General features: G+C 39.5%; 1 protein-coding gene across 1 annotated transcript in view; it reads left to right on the plus strand.

The window, feature by feature from the left end:
* Positions 1–265: 265 nt before the first annotated feature.
* LOC104523398 (kinesin heavy chain) overlaps positions 266–22,864 on the plus strand; it is a gene marked incomplete at both ends in the record, with an annotated part of 35,195 nt that continues 12,596 nt past the window's right edge. Inside the window, 10 exons of the mRNA XM_010165956.1 lie at positions 266–314; positions 1,170–1,225; positions 2,116–2,203; positions 4,494–4,618; positions 6,653–6,757; positions 7,111–7,259; positions 11,597–11,745; positions 14,960–15,135; positions 17,387–17,455; positions 21,990–22,196. Coding sequence (XP_010164258.1) covers positions 266–314; positions 1,170–1,225; positions 2,116–2,203; positions 4,494–4,618; positions 6,653–6,757; positions 7,111–7,259; positions 11,597–11,745; positions 14,960–15,135; positions 17,387–17,455; positions 21,990–22,196 — 1,173 coding nt within the window. The remainder of the gene's footprint in view (positions 315–1,169; positions 1,226–2,115; positions 2,204–4,493; positions 4,619–6,652; positions 6,758–7,110; positions 7,260–11,596; positions 11,746–14,959; positions 15,136–17,386; positions 17,456–21,989; positions 22,197–22,864) is intronic.

The following is a 22,864-nucleotide window of genomic DNA, read 5'->3' on the forward strand; positions in this document are numbered from 1 at the left end:
TGAAAAAAAAAATATATAAGATTTGCCTGAAGTTTTTTTTGTATACTTTCCCCCTGAATCATTGATAAATGGAGGAAGATCAATGATTTGTAAATCACTCAAAAAAAAAACGTATGTTCACATGGAAGATGTAATTCAAACTATGTTGGACGTGAATTTTATTTTTAGCTTGGTGCTTTTTATTTTGACAGATACAGAAATATAGGTACAAAGATTTTTAAATTGCCAGAGTTTAAATCTGTAATGTTTGTGATTACTCAATTAGGTTTCCTACTTTGAGATATATTTGGACAAAATAAGGGACCTACTGGATGGTAAGTTAAGTTCTGCATTTCTTGTGTGACTTAAGTGCTGTTCAGCTTGGTACTGTGCTTTGAATCAATGCCTAAGGGAAAACAGTTACTTTCTTGGAGAGTATTTAGATTTAAGCTGGGTTTGTGTCAGATAATGTTGCAGTTTAAATCATCTGATCTTGATCTCTGGACTCACTTGTGTGCCTCGCTCTGCAGTGCTGTGTAGTTTGATTGTAAATCAATGAGTACAGAGAATTTTACAGACTTCAAGGCATGTCTGAACCTCGTTGGCAATGTATATTCTGAAAGTAAAACTGTAATTTACAAATTTATATAGTTTTCTGTTGAGGTTCTTTTGTTAAATTTAGAATACAGTTGGTTCAGCTTATTCTGTTAGATAGAGTTTGTTGGGATTTATCTGTCTCTTGTACAATTTGTGTGTCTGTATATGTGTGCTGTATGTTGATGAAAGTGTGAACTGTGTGTGTTAAATCAGTCTGAAGACAGAGAAATGTGTGCTAAGGGTAACACCAAACCACGAACATGTATTTCAGTTTAGTTGAATTCCAATGAGTTCTTTTTTCTTTTTAAATTCTTGCTGCTTTGGCAAAATCCAACTTGGATCCATGTTTATTTTATGAATCCAAGCAATAAACAAAAGCTCTTGTGCCATAAAGTTAACTCTAAAGAAACAGGTACAAGATTTACAGAACAAGAAACAAGATTTATGTCACAGAAATTGAGGTGGTTAATAAGGAGTGGGAAGTGACTACAGTTCTCATTTACAAATGTAATATATTCATGCATTTGTCAAGCCTCTAGTTGACACGTTATTACCCGTGGAATATTCTTAATGATCTCCATCTTTTTTTCTAGTGTCAAAGACAAACCTCGCTGTACATGAAGATAAAAACAGAGTCCCATATGTTAAGGTACAAGGAAAATCTGATGCTCATTTTTTCATTCTTTCTGACATATGCATTTATTTACGCATTTCCATTTGCATCCCAGTGTGTTTGCTGAGGTGCTTTAACTCAGGTCTTGAATGTTCAAGTAATATTGGTCCCTGAGTTTAAACAGTTTCCTGAAATATTAATGGGCTTGAATCGCATTTGCTTTATTTTCCTGATGTTATAAATTTACATTTTGTTAGTATAGTGTTAAATTTTAAGTATTCATATTCCCATTTCATGTTGGATATGAAAGAGAACATCTTGAAGAATTTTGTTCTTTAATACTTTGTTGCATAGTTGCTGTAATCTCACAGTATTTTAGAACAGATTTGTTGGGTTAGGAATTTGTTTTATGACTTCCTGAGCCCTCAGTTAAATGTAGTATACTTGTTATGAACATATGTGAGCCTTAATAATATAAGTATAATATTGTTCTGTTTATTCTCATCCTGGGGAGGGAAACAAAAATAATTCCTTCAGTAGTATTGCATTAACAAGGGCTGTGCATCTTTTCTTGTAGTTTGAGAGAGAAAAACTAATTTGAGTATGTAATCTTACCCAAATTGGTAACAAAAATACACGCTGCATCATTCGGTGTGTGCTAAGTATAGAAACTCTTTTCTGCTGCATGTTTGAATTTGACTGAGTTTTTAATCTTGTGAAAGGAAATTGTCTCTCAAGCTGTCCCGTGGATCCTCCTGAAAGTCATACCAAGGCATGTTATGGTCCATTGCCTTGCTAACGATCACGTTGGATGGTGATGATTCTTCTAATTATTTTGTTCATCAGTGCTAAATATTCTTCCTGATAGCATTTGGAGTAATAGGACACTTCCTAAACTTTTCTGTGTTCAACTTGTGTATGTCTAGGGTTGTACAGAAAGATTTGTATCTAGTCCTGAAGAAGTTTTGGATGTTATTGATGAAGGGAAAGCTAACCGTCACGTAGCCGTTACAAGTAAGTGTTCTGTGGAGGCTTTTCTAGCTAAAAAGTTGGGGAGGTTGTAGATTCCTAGTGATGTATCGATTCTTCATGTTCACAAAGTACTTTGAGTTCCTCATGTGAACAATGTAATGATTCACAAATTAAAATTATAATGCTTTAAAATTAATAGAGCTGTACTTTTTTACTGCTTCACTGCATACAGAAACATTTATTGACTGTTTCACCTTTGAGAACTCCTGAATTTAATCTATGGTGTAGTGATCTGTATAGTATTATTATATAAAACATTAAAATATGTATTGTTACATATAATGGAGATAATTTGAAATTATGTATAACTGAAATTCTGTATGTACGTTCTTCTTGGTGCTACAAGACAGGAACTCAGAGCAGTTCATTAATCAAATGTCAGCAAAGACTGCAGAGCAGGCACCAGACTCTGCTGGTTTCTCTCTTGTGAGTTGAGTTCCAGTGATGGCAAAACAAACAAATCTTCCTGAATTAAAAAACATAATAATTGCTTCAGCCTGTGCCAAATTTGTTGACATTGTGTTATAACCTACTAACCTTATGGTGATTAAAAGGGCCTTTTCCAAATTTATACTCTAAGATGTCTTTGATCCAAGCAGTGATCTTGGCAGGACGTCAGCTTGTAACTCAAATCTTGGTGGCAGGGGTGGGTTTTTTGGGCTGTTTTGGTTTCTTTTGTTTGTTTGGTTAGTTTTTTTAAGTTAATTTTATTTTTTATGATGCACTGGGTAACTTTGTCTTCCATGTCTCTACCTCCTTGCTTTGGTAAATACTGTATTGCTGTAGGTTTCCCATGCCTTTCTCATCATACTAATAGAAATATATTTGGCTTTTTTTCTGAGTAACATTTCCTCCTGTTGTTTCCAAGAAAGCTGGGGAAGGACTTTTCATAAGGGCAGTTAATGACAAAACAAGGGGAAATGGGTTTAAACTGAAAGAGGGGAGGTTTAGATGAGATATTAGGAAGAAGTTCTTCACTGTGAGGGTGGTCAGACAGTGTCCCAGGTTGGCCAGAGAAGCTGTGGCTGCTCCTCCCTGGAAGTGTTCTCGGCCAGGCTGGATGAGGCTTTGAGCAACCTGGTCTAGTGGAAGGTGTCCCTGCTGCTGGCAGGGGGGTTGGAACTGGGTGAGCTTTAAGGTCCCTTCCAACCCAAACCATTCTATGATTCTGCTATTCTCTCTAACAAAAAATACCCACATACACCTTTTGCTGTAATATTATTTGTTGCATTTGGTGCACACAGAAAAGTGCTGATAGAAGTTGACAGAGAATGAATTTTACCTGGACTGAAATGGCAAGGAGCAAATTTGGAAGTGTTATTGAAAAACTGAGCTTGGAGATGGTGGAGAAAAAGGGAGTTCAGAGAAATAGAAACATTGCTGGGAATGGGGGAAAGGTGGTAGTGGGGTTTGTGGAAACAGAGAAAATAGAGAAAACAGGAGTAAGTGATTTACTGCTTCTTAATAGTTTTTTTTTTTCCTTCTTTTTGAAACTTCAAACATAACATGGTTATAATCAAACTTAGAATAAGTGGAAGCCGAAACTGTAGCTGCCTGTTTTACCTGCAACTGAGGATTTTTAACTACATAAGCAATAAAAATCACTCTGAAATTTGAATTTAAATATTATGTTTTTAATGAAAACTTTTGCTAAACTGTTTTGGTTTTTATTTTCTCAATTGCACTGAGACCTGACTAGCTTCTTTTTATTGCAATTATTATTTATTGTAATTGTCTTTAAATTCTCTTGCTCAGCTCCAAATTCTTCCTCTGTCTCAGATGCTGAACATACATCCTCATTGTTCTATATCAAAGAGGGGTTTTTGTGTGCTCTCTATACTCATAAAGAAGTACAAAAGGAGAGAACCTTTGTTTCTTACTGCATCTGTGGAATGTTATTTTATTATACTTATACTATGATTTTTATTTTTATTTTTTTTTACTATTTGTGGTCAAATTTTGTTGCTTCATGGAGGAAAAAAAAATGAAAAAAGAAAGAATTTGTTGGTGTTTTTTTTCCCAAGGCTGTTGTTTACCATTAATCTGTTTAATTTGGTCATGTTGGGAGAAAGTAGGAGCTCATTCTGTAGTCCACAAGCTTCATTTGCAGCTCTTGGTGTTGTCCCTGCTGTCAGCACAGTGGTCTGGGCTTTCCAGTAAGTGGCTTTGTACTTTGAATTTGTTAGCTGTAGGGTAGCTCTGATGAAATATAATTTCTTGTCAGGTTTTAAAATCACTTAGACAAAACCTTTCCAATATGATTTCTCTGTAGATATGAATGAACACAGCTCTAGGAGCCATAGTATCTTCCTCATTAATATTAAACAAGAGAATGTGGAAACTGAGAAGAAACTCAGTGGAAAGCTTTACCTGGTCGACTTGGCTGGAAGTGAGAAGGTAATCTTTCCTTTTTCCTAATTATGTTAGTGGGATCACTAAACTGACCATGTGAAGCTTTGTTTTACAGAGAACTTATCTTAGGTTAGTGTTAGTATAACAATCTTTTTTTTTTTTTAATGTGGGATGGAGAGAAGGAACAGATCAGAACTATTGTATGAAATGCAAAACCCCAAAATCTGTGATATATCTTCATTTATAATGAAGTGGATTGAACCAGTGTGCTTTGACATAGCTTCACATTTAGTCATGGGTATTTGAAGAAAGTAAAGCAATACTTATGTAATTTGTCAAATTAGACAACTATTTGAATTTATTTATATTCAGACATGTCGTATTCCAGGTTTGCTGTAATTATTTCCCATATTAGATCAATGAAATAACATCAGTTAATGCAGTTATACAGCTGAAGTCTATTTGAAACTCCCCGAATGACTCTTTGATTGTGATGACTATTTCTGCTTTACAATATAGAAAAATACTAAGCAGAAAAGAACTTATATCCATCTACCAAAAGAGTAATGGTCTAGAACAGTACTGCAGTGGAAAAATGGCATTGTTTCCCAGTTCTCCTTCTGACATTTTCTGGAGTGTTGAAAATTGCTTAACTGTAAATGAAACAAATAAATTATAAACCTCATTATTTTGCAGTGCTATGGAATTCTTTATTCAGGCTGGATCCTTGCTAACTACTGTGCACGTCAAAATAATTACTCATGATCAAGCAATGTCTTTCATTGTGGTCACAGATTTCTATTTCTTTCTGAAAATGAGAAGTAAAAGAAAAGATTTTGTTTGATAGGCTTCACAGCTTTGAGGATGCTCATTGGGACACACTAGTTGATAACCCATCAGTATCCATCACAGTAATTAATCACGTTAATCTCTATTATTACATATAATACTAAATGTTAAATGAAAACCTCTTAGTGGTGTTTAGGAAATGAGTGCCCAGTCAGGCTCTTCTCTGCTCTGTAAACTGCACTTCTGTGGTTCATTATGTTTGTTTGGACATTATATGGAAAACCTGAAGTAAGAGTTTTCTTGGTAGATTGTCTTAGAAGATACAATGGGGAGGGACTTTTTGCAAGGGCAGTTAATGACAGAACAAGGGGAAATGGCTCTAAACTGAAAGAGGGGAGGTTTAGATTAGATATTAAGGAAGAAGTTCTTCACTGTGAGGGTGGTGAGACACTGGAACAGGTTGCCCAGAGAAGTTGTGGCTGCTCCTCCCTGGAAGTGTTGAAGGCCAGGCTGGATGAGGCTTTGAGCAACCTGGTCTAGTGGAAGGTGTCCCTGCTGCTGGCAGGGGGGTTGGGACTGGATGAGCTTTAAGGTCCCTTCCAATCCAAACCATTCTGTGATTCTATGATCCTATAAATTATGCTTCCATCTATGTCATGGCATTCATTTTTAGATGAAGGTACAGAGACTGTAGTTTTAATAAAAAGAAGAGTATTTGGCTTTATCCTACATTTCTGTGCCTTCTCCCACCCAACTCAACTCCCAAAAAAAGAGAAAATTCTATAAAACTGTGTTGTTGTTTAAAGGAGTGCTGGTCCCAGGCCACCAAGCTTCTCGCTTGGGCCACCTTGGGATCTGTTTTGTGGCCCAGCAAACCTTGCATTCAGGATGAGTGAGATTATGCTTCTTCTGTCCTGATATTCTTGATCCATGCCAGCAAAATACAAAGCCAAAATACTTGTTTGGTTGCATATGCTGTGCCACTGAGTGTGCCCTGAGAATATACCTGTGGTCTCTGTCAGTAGGGACAGTCTGATCTTGGAAGTGGTCCCCAAGTGTCCCCAAGAGAGCACAGACTTTTCCCTGAACAAAGTAACAGTCAGCTTGCTCTTACACTGGAAGGAAGGTGGAAGCATTGCAGGCTTCCACTGCCAAAAAAGTGCATATAAAATTCTCCTCCTTTGTGTTTTTCTTCCAAGAGCATCTGTAACTGTTGCACTCTGTGCATTGTGGCTGTATTTGTACGGAGGCTGATGGCTGAGCCTGACTGTTGCCTTCTCTCTTTGGTAGGTCAGCAAAACTGGAGCGGAGGGAGCTGTTCTTGATGAAGCTAAAAATATCAATAAGTCTTTGTCTGCTTTAGGCAATGTGATATCTGCCTTGGCAGAAGGAACTGTAAGTAATCCTGTTTTCTGTTGTTGAAGAATGGCTTTTTATCTCTCTGTTTCTTTGCCATGCACATAAAAAAAAAATCAGCTAACATTTCAATTCAGAAAGAAGAAAATATTAGCTTTCCAACCACAAACCAGTGACACTGTTGCTATTCTGCTGAAGATGAGAATCTAATTCTCAGTGATTTCACTTGAGTGATTATCCAATCTTAGCACAATCAAAACCAATTCCTCTTTAGGGTTGTACGCTTCCAATCCATTAAGCCTGCCGTTGTTGACTCATGTTCTCTCTCATTATGATACCATTATTTAAAAAAAAAATTAAATGTTCTTGTCTTTTATTTATATTTTGATTAGAAAACCCATGTTCCATACCGAGACAGCAAAATGACCCGAATACTTCAGGATTCCCTGGGTGGGAACTGCAGAACCACCATCGTGATATGCTGTTCTCCTTCTGTGTTCAATGAAGCAGAAACAAAGTCAACCCTGATGTTCGGGCAGCGGTGAGTCCTACTCAGCATTAGGCTGGATGACACTTCCTTGGGCTCTTCCACATGTTCTGAGCCAGCCATGCTGAGGGGAGCAAGATGAGCAGGAATTTTAAAATGTGGAGGTTATGGTTTCTGGAGTTGTTCAAAAACAGTACTGGAGAACTTGAGAAAACTGTTTCTTCATTCCCTGTGGTACCCCAAAAAATAAATGTTAATGTTGGCCAGCACCTGCACTACTTAGAAGCTCTGGTATTTTTTCCTGTAGAAAGTACAAAGTGTTAGAGTAATTCTTTGAAATTTGATGGGGAAGATAATGGAATTGGGCAGTTTTCTGTTGGCTAACTCAGTGGAAAACGTTCAGATTTGCTTTATCTGATACCGCTCTTGATGCTTTTACAATTTATCTTCTTCTTGAATGGCATCTCAGGGATTATTGTTAGCATTGTAAAAAATATTTTTTAACTGTTAAGAAAAATGAAGAATATGGACACAGTGTAATATTGACAACTTTGATAGATTACCATGATAGCTCACAGACATTTTTATATGATTGAAGGATCTTAACAATTTAGGAACAAATCCTCAGAAACAAGCAAGGATAAAATAAATGTGGAAGCATTCAGAGGGAAAATTTATTTTCCATATGTGTTCATTGGCAATAGTCATGTAAAATACATTTGGAAAGTTTACAACAATAGATCAAGCTCATTATGTAATTACTGCTTTTGTTGTAATTGAGGAGAACTCTGATCCTTTGGAAAATTGCTCACTTTGTTTCATGTATGTTTATTTGTGTAATAGCAGGAAGAAAAAAATACTAGCAAGTTATGATTTTTTTTTGAGATATAATCTATTTAACAGTTTGTACAATAGGATAAATTTGTCCTTGTCTGAAAATGGATTGTTTTCCACTGTGTATAATTTTTGCATTGGAGCCCATACTGTTAAGGAGCATTTTATATTGGAAAGTAAAATAATACATAAAAAATTAATCTAACAATCTTCTCTTAGTTCATTGCCCCACTTCTATCCTTTAATGTGAGCTTTCCTTAGATGTTAGTGAGGGAAGGTGATCCCTTTAGTGAAGATGATCTTTAAGTCCCTTCCAATCCTAACCATTCTATGATTCTGATTCATATAAAAGTACAGGACAAACAGATGCAGTTGGGTGCAGTCCCTCTTGGTGGAGAGTTGCAGGTTGGTGCAGTGTCCTGGTTTCTCTGGGGTAGGACATTCAATTTTCAGAAAGAAATACGAGTCAGAGGACTGGTGATGTGCTAGACCTGCCGAGCAGCACACATGCTGTGCATGCAGAGAGTTATTTGTCAGCATTTTGGGTAGGAGTATTGTTATCTACGGGAAATTGTTTCCTTTACAGGCTCTTTGGTTGTGGTGTTTCGTTTTTCTGATGTGACAATATTAAGGGCCTGCAAAACATGAAAGAGAAGGTGTATGAGTCATGGGTGATTACTGGTTCCTCTGTCTTTCCTAGCCAGAAAGAATTATCTCACCATTAAAACAAGCGTTAGGAGTAAAATTCATCTTCACAGGCCCACTTGTGCTCCTCTGTTAGCAGTCAGTTGGTTTCTTCTCTTTCTGCCCCATCTTTTCTTGTGCTTTTCTATTGTTTTTAATTTTAGTTGCTAGTAACTACTTCATCCACCATTAGCATAACACAGTCGATAAACTTTATGGTGTGGCATTTTTTTTCACCTAGTACTGTTTAAATGAGTGGAAACTTGAGCCATGCTTTTGGCAGAGACAATATGTAAAAGCTTAACCATTAGGTGTCTGCGTATTTTAAAAGTAGGGGGTTATTTAAAAATGGTTCTAAGTTATTAAAAGTCCTGCTTGTCATGTAGTGCAAATCACTGGAGCGTACTTTGGAGTGTGAGACGCAGATATGGGAGTGTTTTCTTGCTGACAAAAGAAACTTTCAGAATCTCTACTGATTGGTGACATTTAAAGGATGCCACCAGGATGATGCGAGGGCTGGAGCACCTCTCCTATGAGGACAGGCTGGGAGAGTTGGGGCTGTTCAGCCTGGAGAAGAGAAGGCTCCGGGGAGACCTTATAGCGGCCTCCCAGTACCTGAAGGGGCTACAGGAAGGTGGGGAGGGACTTTTCATAAGGGCAGTTAATGACAAAACAAGGGGAAATGGGTTTAAGCTGAAAGAGGGGAGGTTTAGATGAGATATTAGGAAGAAGTTCTTCACTGTGAGGGTGGTCAGACACTGGAACAGGTTGCCTAAGGAAGTTGTGGATGCCCCCTCCCTGGAAGTGTTGAAGGCCAGGTTGGATGAGGCTTTGAGCAACCTGGTCTAGTGGAAGGTGTCCCTGCTGCTGGCAGGGGGGTTGGGACTGGATGATCTTTAAGATCCCTTCCAATCCAAACCATTCTATGATTCTGTGCTTTAGAATCAGTAACTGGAGCTGTGAAGAAAATAATGAAGATCATGTTAGCCCATGTATCTATGGCCCATCCTCGGTGTAGTTTCTTGCACGGACATTTCAGCCTACACTTTACAAACCTGGAGGAGGTTTGTTGTTCCTTTTCTTGGCCTCTATTTTATTCATTAACACTGGAGTCATTTGGAGTGTCTGAGCAGTGAAGGGCAAAGATCTGAAGCTTTCTTAATTTGTGCTGATTTGTTTGGGTTTTTTTCTTTTAAATGTGGATTTGCTAGAGTAGATGCTGTGCTTTTTAAATTTTTTTTCTGCTTGCTTTGCATTTTCTAGTGCAATTGTTTAGGTTCAGTTGGAGCTAAGCACTTTCACAATAACCAAGTGGTGGTGGTTGTTGTTAGAAGGGTTTAAACTTTGTGATATTTTTGTCCAGAGAGGCAGGAGCTCGTGAGCTGCCTGCAGTGGTACAGGCAGGAGTTCAGGCGCCCTTCCCACTGAGAGCCTTCCTCAGCCCAGCAGTGAACTGGTTACCTGGTGGGGACCAGCGGTTCTCCTCCTTCCCTTCCTTCCACCCCCAAAAATCTATTTGAAAGCACTGTTTGGCTCTCAAGAATATATTTTAGGTAATCTGTGGTTTTGTCATATTTTCAATTGACTTTTTTGGTTTTAATTTTGTCTTTTCTTCAAAACTCTCTTTAAGCCTTGAGTAATGCTATTAAGATTATAATTACCATATTTTTTTTTCTTCTACCTTTTAGTATACAACTACTAGGTTTTCTAGTTTTCTGTCATAGGTTAACACTCCAAATTTGCAAATACATTAAAACTCCTTCATATCACAGCTCTTATTTTATTTATTTGTTATTTCTTTATTTGGTTTTCCAGAAATCCTAAATGCTTATTATTCTTTCTCTGTTCACTTCTCCTTCAGGACAAACCATCTAACCCTAAGTTTTCCTTCACTTCACATGCTATTTCCTATTTCAATGGTTGAGTTTGATGATCTTAAGGGTCTTTTCCAACCTAAATGGCTCTGTGATTCTATGATTCTAAGTTTCCATATCTCTGCTTCACTCTGTTGACTTCCTTCATGTTGTGATGCCTGAACTATGGCTGAGTTTTGCTGGTGGAGTTGAAGGAGTGATTGTTGAGAAATGGGGTGAGCCCATGGTCAGATATTGGTGTGGGGTACTCTGTGGTGGGTCCCAGGCCAGGAGAAGCTGTGAGGTGACAAGTTACCTAGCAGAGCAATAATGGCAGAATTTGGTTTTGGCCTTAATCCACAAACAGTTTCCAGAGCTTCTCTTTTTGGAGGAATTCTTTTTTTGTGGGGAGAATTTCTTGTGGTCTTCCAGGACCTGAAGGGGCTCCAGGAAGGCTGGGAAGGGACTTTGGCCAAGGGCAGGGAGTGACAGAACAAGGGGGGCTGGTTATAAACTGGAAGAGGGGGGATTTAGATGAGATATTAGAAAGAAGTTCTTCACTGTGAGGGTGGTGAGACAGTGTCCCAGGTTGCCCAAGGAAGTTGTGGCTGCTCCTCCCTGGAAGTGTGGAAGGCCAGGCTGGATGAGGCTTTGAGCAACCTGGTCTAGTGGAAGGTGTCCCTGCTGCTGGCAGGGGGGTTGGAACTGGATGAGCTTTAAGGTCCCTCCCAACCCAAACCAGTCTGGGATTCTGTGATTCTATGAATCTGAAGAGGTAGATCCATGTCTGCTCCAGGTCACTGGCTGCTGGATTTTGATATAGAAAAGTTTCTGTTGAGGCTTCCAGGTCACAATGGTACCGAGGGTTTGAGAGCAAAGTGGGATTGTGGCATTGCACTCTAGAAAATAAATTGCAAATATTTAGTAGTTTCCCTTTGTGTTGTGGAAAAATTTCAAAATCCTCACTGTTGTTTTGAGGTAAAAGTCGTGGAGCACCTGACACCTGGTTTTGTTGTGCAGAGCTAAGACGATTAAGAACACGGTCTCTGTGAATCTGGAGCTGACCGCGGAGGAGTGGAAGAAAAAGTACGAGAAGGAGAAAGACAAAAACAAGAGTCTCAAGAATGTTATCCAGCACCTAGAGCTGGAACTGAACAGGTGGAGAAACGGTACGTACTAGGAAATGGGAATGGGGACAAGTCTTTCTAGTTTTATTTTCTTTTTAAGTTACATATGCTTAAATCTTGCCCAAAATCACTGTGGTCATACTAACTCTAACCTCACCATTCAGAGCTGTAGCTCACGCTTCAGAATAAAAACTGCAAGGTGAAAAAAGCAAAAACCAGGGAAACCAGCAGCAGCCATTTACAGAAGGTACCATTTGAAATACCCACACGAGTGTAGTATCAGATGCAGAGAACATAGGAAGGCATCAATAATATTTAATAATATTAGTAATATTAATAAAGAAAAAGTAAAATGCCATTATGTGGTTTTGGTTTTTGTTTTTTTTTTAAAAGTACTCTGCTCCTCAGGCATGAGAATCATTTCCAATTATGCTTTAAGGTAACTAGATCTTGGGGTTTTTTTAATAATTGAGTTTAACATTAGAATAATTAGTCCTTTAGTACAGTGATTAGGAGTATCATCTGATGAGAATAATCACCACTTGTCTCCTTCTGTTGCTTCTAAGTGAAATTTATGTTGAGAACAGTCAATTTTCTGTTTAGAAACATAGGAAATTGCTGTTCAGGGTGGGTTGTAAAATCAAATGCATGTTGGCAGTGGAGGAAGAATATTTCTATGCATACATATTAATTTAAAAAAAATATTTAAACTGGAATGTAGACAGCTAATTTTAGCAAACCATCCTTGCTCTTCATTTTTATTCCACATATTAAACAGAAACCCAAACAAACAAACAAAACCCCTGAACCAACCCCCCAAGAAGCAACAAACAAACAAACAACCCCCCAAACAAACCAACCCTACACCCCCTTGCACCCTGGCATCCCAGCAGACCCCCAACAGTAAAATACTGCTTCTTCAGAGTCATTTTTATTTTCTAGATTATTTGACAGCCAGTTCCTACATCTTGATGTGTTTCACAGTTCAATAGCACATAACTCTTGCAGATGTGAAGTATCTAAAGAGAGAACAAATCTGTGATTTAATTATTAGTCACAATTTGTTTTGCGGAGTCAAGTCTGGTTCAGAACATCCTGAGTGAAATCACTGCTTAAAAAATAACACCTGACCTTTGTGGGTGCAAAAAAATTGCCTCCTTCTTTCAGCTCCCTGTGCTGTCTAGTTGCCTTTCAGATGAGATGGTTACCTAATGATTGCGCTCCGTGTCTTTCTCTGGAGACTTCAGCCCAGGGAATATTTCCCTTATCAGCAGAGAGCAATTGCTATGGAGACGGTCGGGCTGCTGGTGGTGTCGAGGAGTGCTGGGGATTTACAGCCCGCTCATGTTCTGCCTCTTTCATTCTGTGTTTGCTAAATGTGATGACTTTAATTTCCTTCCTGTTCTAGAAACACCTTTTTTTTTAAGAAAACCCCATATAGATCCTTTCTCTATGCCATATAAAAAAGCCTTATCAGATGCTGTCTCTATTGTTTTGTCTAAATATACACACCTCCTCTTCCCCTCCATCTGTCCTGCTTTTCTTATTGGTGTTACCCAGCAATACATTCAATGCATTCAAAATGCTATTGATTTCCTCCCTGACCTTCTGAAATAGCATCATTTAGGAGGATGTTCTGTCAAAGGAGGCTCTTTACAAATGGAGGTGTCATAGAAATTGCATCTTGAATATGGAATAAAAGATAGATGCATAAATATTTGCTCAGTATAGCTTGTTCTAGATATGTAGAAAATAATAGAATAAAATTGTAGCAGAAAATGGATGTGCCCTGCTCTCTCTGAAGAGGGATTTCAGCAGCCTTGTGTCCAAGTGCACAGTTTGGTCTGTGTTTTACAGATAGGAGGTCTGTTGTTATCCAAGCATCTGTATCAAATTCAGGCTCCCCTCCTCCTTTCACTTGGGTTGTCTGCCATACAAAGCTTCCAAATTAAGTGAAATACCACAATGAAATGAAAATCTAAAGATTCATTTTGGGAGGTTCTTGGTGGATTCTCTGCAGCCTGAGGAGCGTTGCTGTATGTGCAAGGTCCCCACGGGCTGACTGAGCCCACCTTTCCTAGTCTGCTGCAGTGAAATGCAACAAAGAAAAATCCATTTACATTTTTCTCATTAACAATGTGAATTATTATCAAGCTATTAGAAGCAGGGCAAAATGTCTTTTGAGTGAAGTGCTTTTATAGAGGTTATGGTACTTGATTTCAAGTTCTTTTTCATGCTTCAAGCTTGAAAAAATTACCTCTTCCATTAGTTGGTCGTGCTCTTTCATGCCCTGTTTTGTTTTGCTTTTGGATCTGAATTAGCCTCCTTATTTTTTTTATTTTTTTATATATATTTGTCCTTTTTACTTGTTTCCCTGCCAGTCAGAGAAATAATACCTACACTGTTTTGACAAGAGGGATGGCTAGTAAAGCTTTATGGGACTAAAATATTGGAGCTCTTCATAGAAAAGGTGAATTCCTGTTTGTGCAGAAGGGTTGGGTGTCACCTTCCCGTGCCTTGAACAACGTGTTCAGCGGCTCACAGAGTCTCTCATCAGACTCTAATGAGAGTAGATTGAATTTCTGGCATAAGCACCTTGCCTGTCCCTCTTCACTGAACTGCAGCAGGCTCGTGATTGTAACACGTCGATGTTACCAAAGGAAATATTCCTTAGAGAAAATGGTTTTGAAAGAAAATGTGTAGGGATAACATCGGAGCAGGTATGCATAGGCCACGTCTGAAAATGGGTGTCTACCCTTTAATTTTAGATTAAACAAGGCAGAAGGTGAATATCAGTTGAAATGCAGCTGTCTTACTTGTTGTCCTGCTGCTCTAGCAGTTCATTAGCAGTGGGGAAGGAGAGTTGATAAGGTAGTTGGAAATCTGGAGAGGAAGAGACATTTAATTGCCAGTAGGCTTTAGGCTGAAAGTCAGATTTTTTTTCCTCCTTATTTACACTTCTGTTAATCCATGGAATTTATCCCATCTCTAGAGGGCTTGAGTGAAAGGGGAGCTGGGAGTTCAGTGCTTTTAATGGCAAACTGCCTTTTGTGTGCTTGTGTTTCTAACAGTGGAGGATGAAGGGCCATCCTTCCACATCTAGCTTGGCCTGCACACGTGGCAGCTGCCAAGGATATAGCCCTTCTTTCCTTTGCTGAGTCCCTCTTGGCAACTGTGAAGAACCATCCTAGGACGTCCATGGTTTTGGTCAACCCTCTCTCTTGGGTTGTAATGACCATGGGTTTTGTGCCTGCAGGAGAAGCTGTGCCTGAAGATGAACAGATCAGTGCAAAGGACCAGAAGAACCTGGAGCCTTGTGATAACACCCCAATTATTGACAACATCACACCAGTTGTTGCCAGCATCTCGACAGAGGAGAAACAGAAATACGATGAGGAGATTGCCAGTCTCTACAGACAGCTGGATGATAAGGTGGGAGCCTGTGGTTTGACTCCATTCTCTGGGTGTAAATGGAAAACTAACCCAAAATGTGTGGGTGTCCCTCTGTATTTCCTGAGCACCATGAACTAGAAAATGTCCCAAAGTTCAAAACACTGTCACTGCATAAAACCAGGTGTTGTCCTGTCACATCAGCTGACTGTTTCTGTTCCCTCTGCAGACAGTGTTTGTGGACATTCTCCATGAAATCAGAGCCAGGTTTGCCTTTCATTTTAAGGGCTGGATAAAGGCTTTTCAGCACTCCTTGTCTTCAGTGATTTTTGTAAATACTGTGCTGCCTCAGCAAAGTGTAACGTCATCTTGGAGTTACATGGAAAGAAAAAAAAGGGAGACTGTATCTGAATATTTTTAATATATTTATTGTAGATCAGAATTTTAAGGAAAATATATAACCATCCCTTGGGTCTCTTTTGTTCATGTTGTTCTAGCTGTGAACACACTGCCTGGAGTGCAGGTGGCTTATTTATTTATTTATTTGCACAGCTTGAAATGCATCATTGGCACTTAAAGCTCTCAGCAATACATTTACTGAACACTTCCTGTTAAAAGCTTTGGCTTGTGTGAAGATAAGAAGTGGGGGGGAAAAAAAAGCATACTAAAACCATTGAGCTGGATGAGAACAGCTGCAAAGGCTATCTAGCAAAAGTTCTCAGGATAGCTTTAATGATAAATCAAAACTTGATTTTAACTTTAAATTGTGATTAGCAGTAAAATATCAGAAAAAAAAGTCCACTGTTTCCTTGTATGTTAATATTAAAGTTTGGCTGTTTCTGAATCCCAAGGGAGGGAGGGAGGGGAGAGTTGTGTTTAAGCCTTAACCCTGATGTGTGTGAGGACTCTGAGGACATCCAGGCTGGATGAGGCTTTGAGCAACCTGGTCTAGTGGAAGGTGTCCCTGCTGCTGGCAGGGGGCTTGGAACTGGATGAGCTTTAAGGTCTCTTCCAACCCAAATGAGTCTGGGATTCTATGAATCTGCTTGCACACAGCAGTATGCTGATGGCATTCAAAATAACAGTTAAGGTCTTGTAGAAATTACAGCTTTTCTGTGATGGAGAATACATTGCTGGTAGTGGTCTCTAGCTTTGACATATTGATCAGAAAAAGAAAAATAGTCAGTCATTCTTTCACTTACCCTCAGAAGTAGCAAAGCCCATTGAATTATTCTTGAGGGAACTGGCAGCAGGTTTGAATTTTGCCCTAGAAAACATGGGAAGCATAATTCTGTGCAGTACTATAGGAAATGAGAAGGTATTTGATCCCCAAGACAAAACCAAAATATCACCATTTACAACTTGTTACAGTGGAGATAATTTTTATGTTATATCTGGGACTATTTTAATACTAGCAAATGATTTGATATATTCTATTTGATAGCTATATTTGCTGGTCAAAATCGATCTATTAACATGCTTGTCAGTGAAACACAAAATAGCAGTTGGCTCTGATAGGGTGAAAAGCAACCATTTATCTTTGGTGAGTTCCTTTAGAAAAGGATGTCCAACACAAGAACAGAGATGGACGTGGTCAGGGCTGTGCTTTGGGTGCTTCCTGTGGTGTTCTAGAGGAAGGGCTTGTACAGCAGACTCCATCATCATCGTCGTCATCTCTCTTCTATATTTAAGATCAGTCCCTACCCGTGAGGTTGCTATCTTAACAAGGAATTTGAAATGTCAGTAAAATGGGATGCCTGGCTGTGCATTACCTGGCAGTGTTTTCTTCAAGGGCTGTGATGGAGTAGGAAAAGAGAAATTCTGTAGTTGAGGGGTCCAAGTCCTGTGTTATGGTTTGAGCTTCCTCTTTCATTCCTGCGGTTCAGAGCTAGCTGTAAATTGTAGTTGGTTAATAAATCCATCTCCAGTGATCTCTCTTCAGCTGAAATTTGGGGACAGAGGAAGAGAGAAAGAGAGTGTGTGTATATATTTGTACATCTGTAAAACATGACGTGTTGGCAAAGTCCTCCTGCAAGTTATAAGGTGCAACTCTGTCTTGTTTACTATCAGGGACACCTTTTCTTAGGTATATACTAAAGACAACTGCATGTATGCATTGTTTTTACTAAGTAGCTCTGTGTATGTCTGTTTTTCTCTCCTCTTGTACTACTCAAACGTGCACATGGTTTGCTATGACATTGTTCTTGCTTCTTTTCTAGAAAGGGGAAATAAAAGTGACCAAATGAGAACTGTGAATATAAACTAAAACATCTCCAACCCTATTTCGTTGCAGGATGATGAAATCAACCAGCAGAGCCAGTTGGCTGAAAAACTAAAGCAACAAATGTTGGATCAAGAGGAGGTAAAAAAACTATACAAATCAAAAAACCCCTTACATTTTGCTTATGAGACCCTTGTTTAGTGATTTTGTCACAGTTGTTGGCTAGATAATCACAGAATCACAGAATGTCGGGGATTGGAAGGAACCTCGAAAGATCATCCAGTCCAATCCTGCTGCCAGAGCAGGAACCTCAATGAGATCACACAGGAAGGCGTCCAGGCAGGTCTTGAATGTCTCCAGAGAAGGAGACTCCACACCCTCCCTGGGCAGCCTGTCCCAGGGCTCTGGCACCCTCACTGGAAAGAAGTTTCTTCTCAAGTTGAAGCAGAACCTCCTGTGTTCCAGCTCACACCCATTGCCCCTTGTCCTACCATTGGGCATCACTGAGAAGAGCCTGGCTCCATCCTCATGACATTCACCCTTGACATATTTATAAATATTAATGAGGTCACCCCTCAGTCTCCTCTTCTCCAAGCTAAAGAGCCCCAGCTCCCTCAGCCTTTCCTCAGCAGGGAGATGCTCCACTCCCTTCATCATCTTGGTGGCTCTGTGCTGGACTCTCTCAAGCAGTTAAGCAGTTTAAACTCATATGAACTGGCTAAAATTCAATAGGAAAGAGAAACCTGTGTGACAGCTAGGTTTAAACTTCAAATTTAATCACAATCTCAGAAGAACATTAAGCCTTGATAACTCCTTATGACATAATCTCAGAACATTAAGCCTTGATAACTCCTTATGACAGCATGTCATCCTGCTGGGAAGTGATGCTGGAAGTACCAAGGTAGGAGCGTGGCCAATGTGTTTCACTTAAAATGTGTTTTTCAATATGTCTGTATCCTGGCACTATGGACTCTAGGTGGTGAACAGATTTCCTAGTAAAATTATTCCTGGTAATAAATTACTGACGTTTGTTATTTTGGCAGTTGGAGACAGTAGTGGGAGAAATCTCTGAGACTGAAAATTTGATTATTGGTGCTGCTACAGACTTGCTTTAAAATCTTGGATTGCTCACTTTAAACATTTTGTTTCATTGTTTCTGTCTGTAAAATAAAAGTGGTTTTTAAGATGGGGAAACATGATCACTAAACTTACAGTAAAGTCATTTTCTTACCTGTCAGTTGTTTACAAGAGGTTTTGAAGATGTAAAATCTGGCAATAACACCAAATTACTTCGTTCCTTTGATATTTCTTAGAAGATGGTTTTATGCTGGTTTTCAAACTGTGGGAAACTGGAGAAGGAGCCTTCACATGCCATGGCACAAGCCATGTCAGTTGGAGCACAGCATTATGCTGGCTGCTTTTTTTGGGTGTGAAACCTCTCTTATAATAGAAAAATTATCCTGTCCATGCTTCAATCCTTATCCAAACCCTCAGAAAGGGTTTCTGGGGTTTAGCTCCTTAACAGAGAGAGAACAACTTCTGAAAATGTCCATTACTTGTCACTCTTGATGTACCTGCCACCTTTGGGGTCTTACACTCATTGAAGGAATTACCAGCTTTATTTTATTCCCTGATTAAACTCTTCATTCACTTGCTGCAACTTTCTTTTAATTACCCTGGATTACATGCTACCCATGTCCATGGGTAAGCAAATGTAGCAGAACTTTATGTGTTCTCAGCGATATGTTTTTATGATGTGTGTTATTTACACCATCTCACTTCTCCCATCTTTTGTACATCATTGTTCTCATCTAAAGTTTCTTTTTCTGCAGTGGTTTTCCTTCTGTCTTTATTTTTTGGGTGATGTGCATCCCTTTCTTTGTGTTAGATATTTGGGAGCATGCTGTATGGTGGCTTACTCCCCACCCTCTTTATGTTCCATACTCAATATTACATCTGGAAGAGGAATCAAGTTTTCAGTGACCTCTAGTCCTTGCCCTCTAGTCCTTTTTCCCTCTTTTGTACATGTTCTAGTCTAGCTTTGCTGATCTACTGAAGTCTCTGCAGCTGATGTATCACCACTTGTTCAGAAGGCTTTGCTGGTTCATCTGAGAAGCTTGTCCATCTCTTACCTTTGCAAGCTAATGTGATATTTCTTCTTTAAGGGAATTGAATTAATTTTTCAAGGTTTTACCTTCCCCACGTAAGCTTCACCTGTGCTGCAGGAGTGATGTGCCTGTTCTCTCTTAGAGCTGTGATTAGCTCTGTGATATATGTGCTGCAGAGCAGCTGCCTCACTCTGCTTCCTCCTAATTAACCAGAGTACTTTTTTCTGCTTGATTAAGCTAGCAGGTTAATTAGAAATCTAAGGCCTGCCACAGATGGCACCGTGCTGATACTGATGTCTTTTGGTACCTTTTCTCACCGCTGGCTGCTTCTTAGGGTGTATGTTTTGGGGAGGATTCTGGATCTTCCACTCTTGTATCTCACATGCTGTGAACAGATCCATGAAGTGCTGCAGCCGTTGTCTCCTTCCCTTTGTTTACAGCTGATTGATATAATGTGTTATTAATAGCCTTTTAAAATCTTGGTATATTTTCCTACATTATATCAACAAGAATCTTCTGGGGAGCTGTGTTTATACTCTAGGTGATACACAACACTTCCCTTTACTTGAAGTCACAGTAATATTCACAGAGAAAATTTCTGAAGTAAATGTAAATAATAGTTCCATCTGTGTTTAGTAGAAAGATTATTTTAAGCTATTTTGTTGTTTAAATATTTACATGCCATCTGGCATTGGCATTTCAGTGGGTTTTTCTGTAACGTGAGTGCACTTCTGAGGCTGCAGCATTACCAACGAGATAAATTTCCCTTACATCTGAATCCTCTCTTTACCACTTTGGGTGTGTGCCAGTGTCTGAAGCTGCCTGGTTGGTTTCCTATTTTCCATTAGCACTCTGAGCCAAAAAAACCCAGTGTCTTCTCTGACATCTCTCCTTTTAGGTGGTCCATTTTAGAGAGATGTTTCTGTTTCACTTGGGGTCTCGCACTCAACTTCTTCATGGCCTGGGAGCCATTGGGCAGTGGTGGGGCAGGTCAGGAGAAGTCCACCCAGCATGCTTCAGTAGGGCAGATTTTGTTCTACAGTAGTTTAATTACACAGTAATACAATTAAACAGGAGAATTACAGTAGACTAATGTTACACAAATCCATACGTAGGAGAAGGCTTGAAAACAAGTGAGTTCTGTGAATCAGTGTTCAGACTTTGCTGTTAGGGTGAGCCCGAATGCCTTCTTGTGTCTCATTCACTAGTTTTATATGTTCTTGTTCTATATTTTATGTTTTTATGCAATGTTAAGTCCTGATTTTCAGAGAATCATCGAATGTTGTGAGCTGGAAGGGACCCACAAGAATCATGGAGTCCAACTCCTGTCCCTGCACAGGACAAGCCCAACATTCACACCATGTCCCTGAGGGCCTTGGCCAAATGCTGCTGGAATCTTGTCAGGCTTGGTGCCATGAGCACCTCCCTGGGGAGCCTGTTCCAGGGCTCCACCACCCTCTGCCTCAAGAACCTTCTCCTCATGGCCAACCTCACCCTCCCCTGCCACATCTTCCTGCCATTCCCTCTGCTCCTGGCATTCGTTGGTGGCCAGAGAGAAGAGATCAGCGCCTGCCCCTCCTCTGCCCCTTGGGAGGAAGTTCTAGACCCCCAGGAGATCTCCTCTCAGTCTCCTCTTCTCCAGGCTGAACAAACCAAGTGACTCCAGCCTCTCCTCATATGGCTTCTCCTCATTATTATTATTCTTATTATTCTCAAAAGTACAAAATCAGCAGTAGATGTTAGGTGGCACCTTTTCTTTATTTTCACATCATTCTGCAGTACCTGACTGCTCTTGAGGCTGGTTTTGAGCTAAGACCCCAATAGCTGAATTTTTAACATCTACATGAAGATAGAGTGGTGCAAGGGCAAGGGAGAGGACCATACGACTGACCTCTTAGTCACTGAAATTTTAGCATCTCTCCTAGTAGCATGCAAAGAGTAAATTTAATAAGTTCTACAAGTTGGAAATACTCACTAGTATGTGTGAAGTCTGTATTTTCTTCTTTAGTTAATATTTTGCCTCAGCAAAGATAAGGAGCTAGCAGCTAATCTGTCTTCAGCATCATGCTTCAGATGATAACCCAGAATAATCATCATAGGTTTGCTTATCAAAATATTCCTCCATTGCCACCAGGTCTTTGAGGCTGCCTCAGAGAGCCCTTTCACTTGGTTCAGTTCAAAGCTGTGATTCTGTGTTTAAACATTTTACTTTGTGGTATTTATTTTTTGGGGCCGAACTGCAGCATTGGATTGAGGGCAGAAAATCTCTTTGGAGCAATGATACTGCTTAAAATAAGTTTCTCTGCCTCGGTCTTGTGTCATAATAGGATTTGATTAAGATATTTTTCTTTTCATTGAAGTTCAGAGGCTTTTTTTGCTTCCTTCAAATACATTTATGCTGTTCCTGATAGAGTAGCAGGATTTCTTCTCTCCTGCTTCCTCTCTCTTGCGCACACGCTTGCGTGCTCATACTTTCTTTCTCTCTTTGTCTCTTTGTGGCCTTTTCAATGTTGTCTTTTGAGTGAGTTCTTAGATGACTTAACACTTCTGTGATATCTGGTTTTCAGCTTTTGGCTTCCACTAGGAGAGATTATGAGAAGATTCAAGAGGAGCTGACCCGTCTTCAGATTGAGAATGAAGCAGCAAAAGATGAAGTGAAAGAGGTCCTTCAAGCCCTGGAAGAATTAGCTGTCAATTATGACCAGAAATCCCAAGAAGTAGAAGATAAAACAAGAGCCAACGAGCAGCTGGCTGATGAACTGGCACAGAAGAGTGTAAGAGCAAGTGGTTGATAGTGCTGAGTCCCTCACCCCATAATTCTGCACCTCCCCTAAAGGTTTCCATAGGGGAAATATCCCAGATAACTTCTAGCCTATGCCACTTCAGGAATCTTTCAGTTACTGCTGCCAAGTATGTTGTTAGGTAGTTTACAAATTAGAGTAGCAGGGAAGCTGTTAAAAGATCCATATTTGCCGATGCTACCCTCTCTCTCCTATCTTAATTAATCTTATAAATAAGATTAATTAAGGTAATTAATAAAATCAATAAAATTAAGGTAATTAATAAAATCAATAAAATTAAGGTAATTCAGAAACTGCTCTGTGGAAGCTGATGGCAGATTGTGGCTGTGTTGCAGCCTCTGTATTTTACACACCGCAGCGGCGACTGAACTGAATGTGTGAACTGGCCATTCTGTGTTTTGGTTATTTAAAAACTGTATTATGCCAAGAAAGATGGGGAAATCTGCTCTGTGCAAATTGCAGCATTTTGTGTTTCTCTGGACTCTGCGCTGTGGAGCAGGGATTTTATATAGAGTCAGGGGATCTTGAGGAAGGAATCGGGAGAATTCAGCTTTTTCAGCTGATGTGTACTGATCTTAAGGAAAACATCTGATCAGAGAAAAATTGAGATTACTAGCTTAATATATCTTTGTTCCTTAATT

Source organism: Antrostomus carolinensis, unplaced genomic scaffold (assembly GCF_000700745.2).
Source record: "Antrostomus carolinensis isolate BGI_N321 unplaced genomic scaffold, ASM70074v2 scaffold18884, whole genome shotgun sequence".
Taxonomy (NCBI): Eukaryota; Metazoa; Chordata; class Aves; order Caprimulgiformes; family Caprimulgidae; genus Antrostomus; species Antrostomus carolinensis.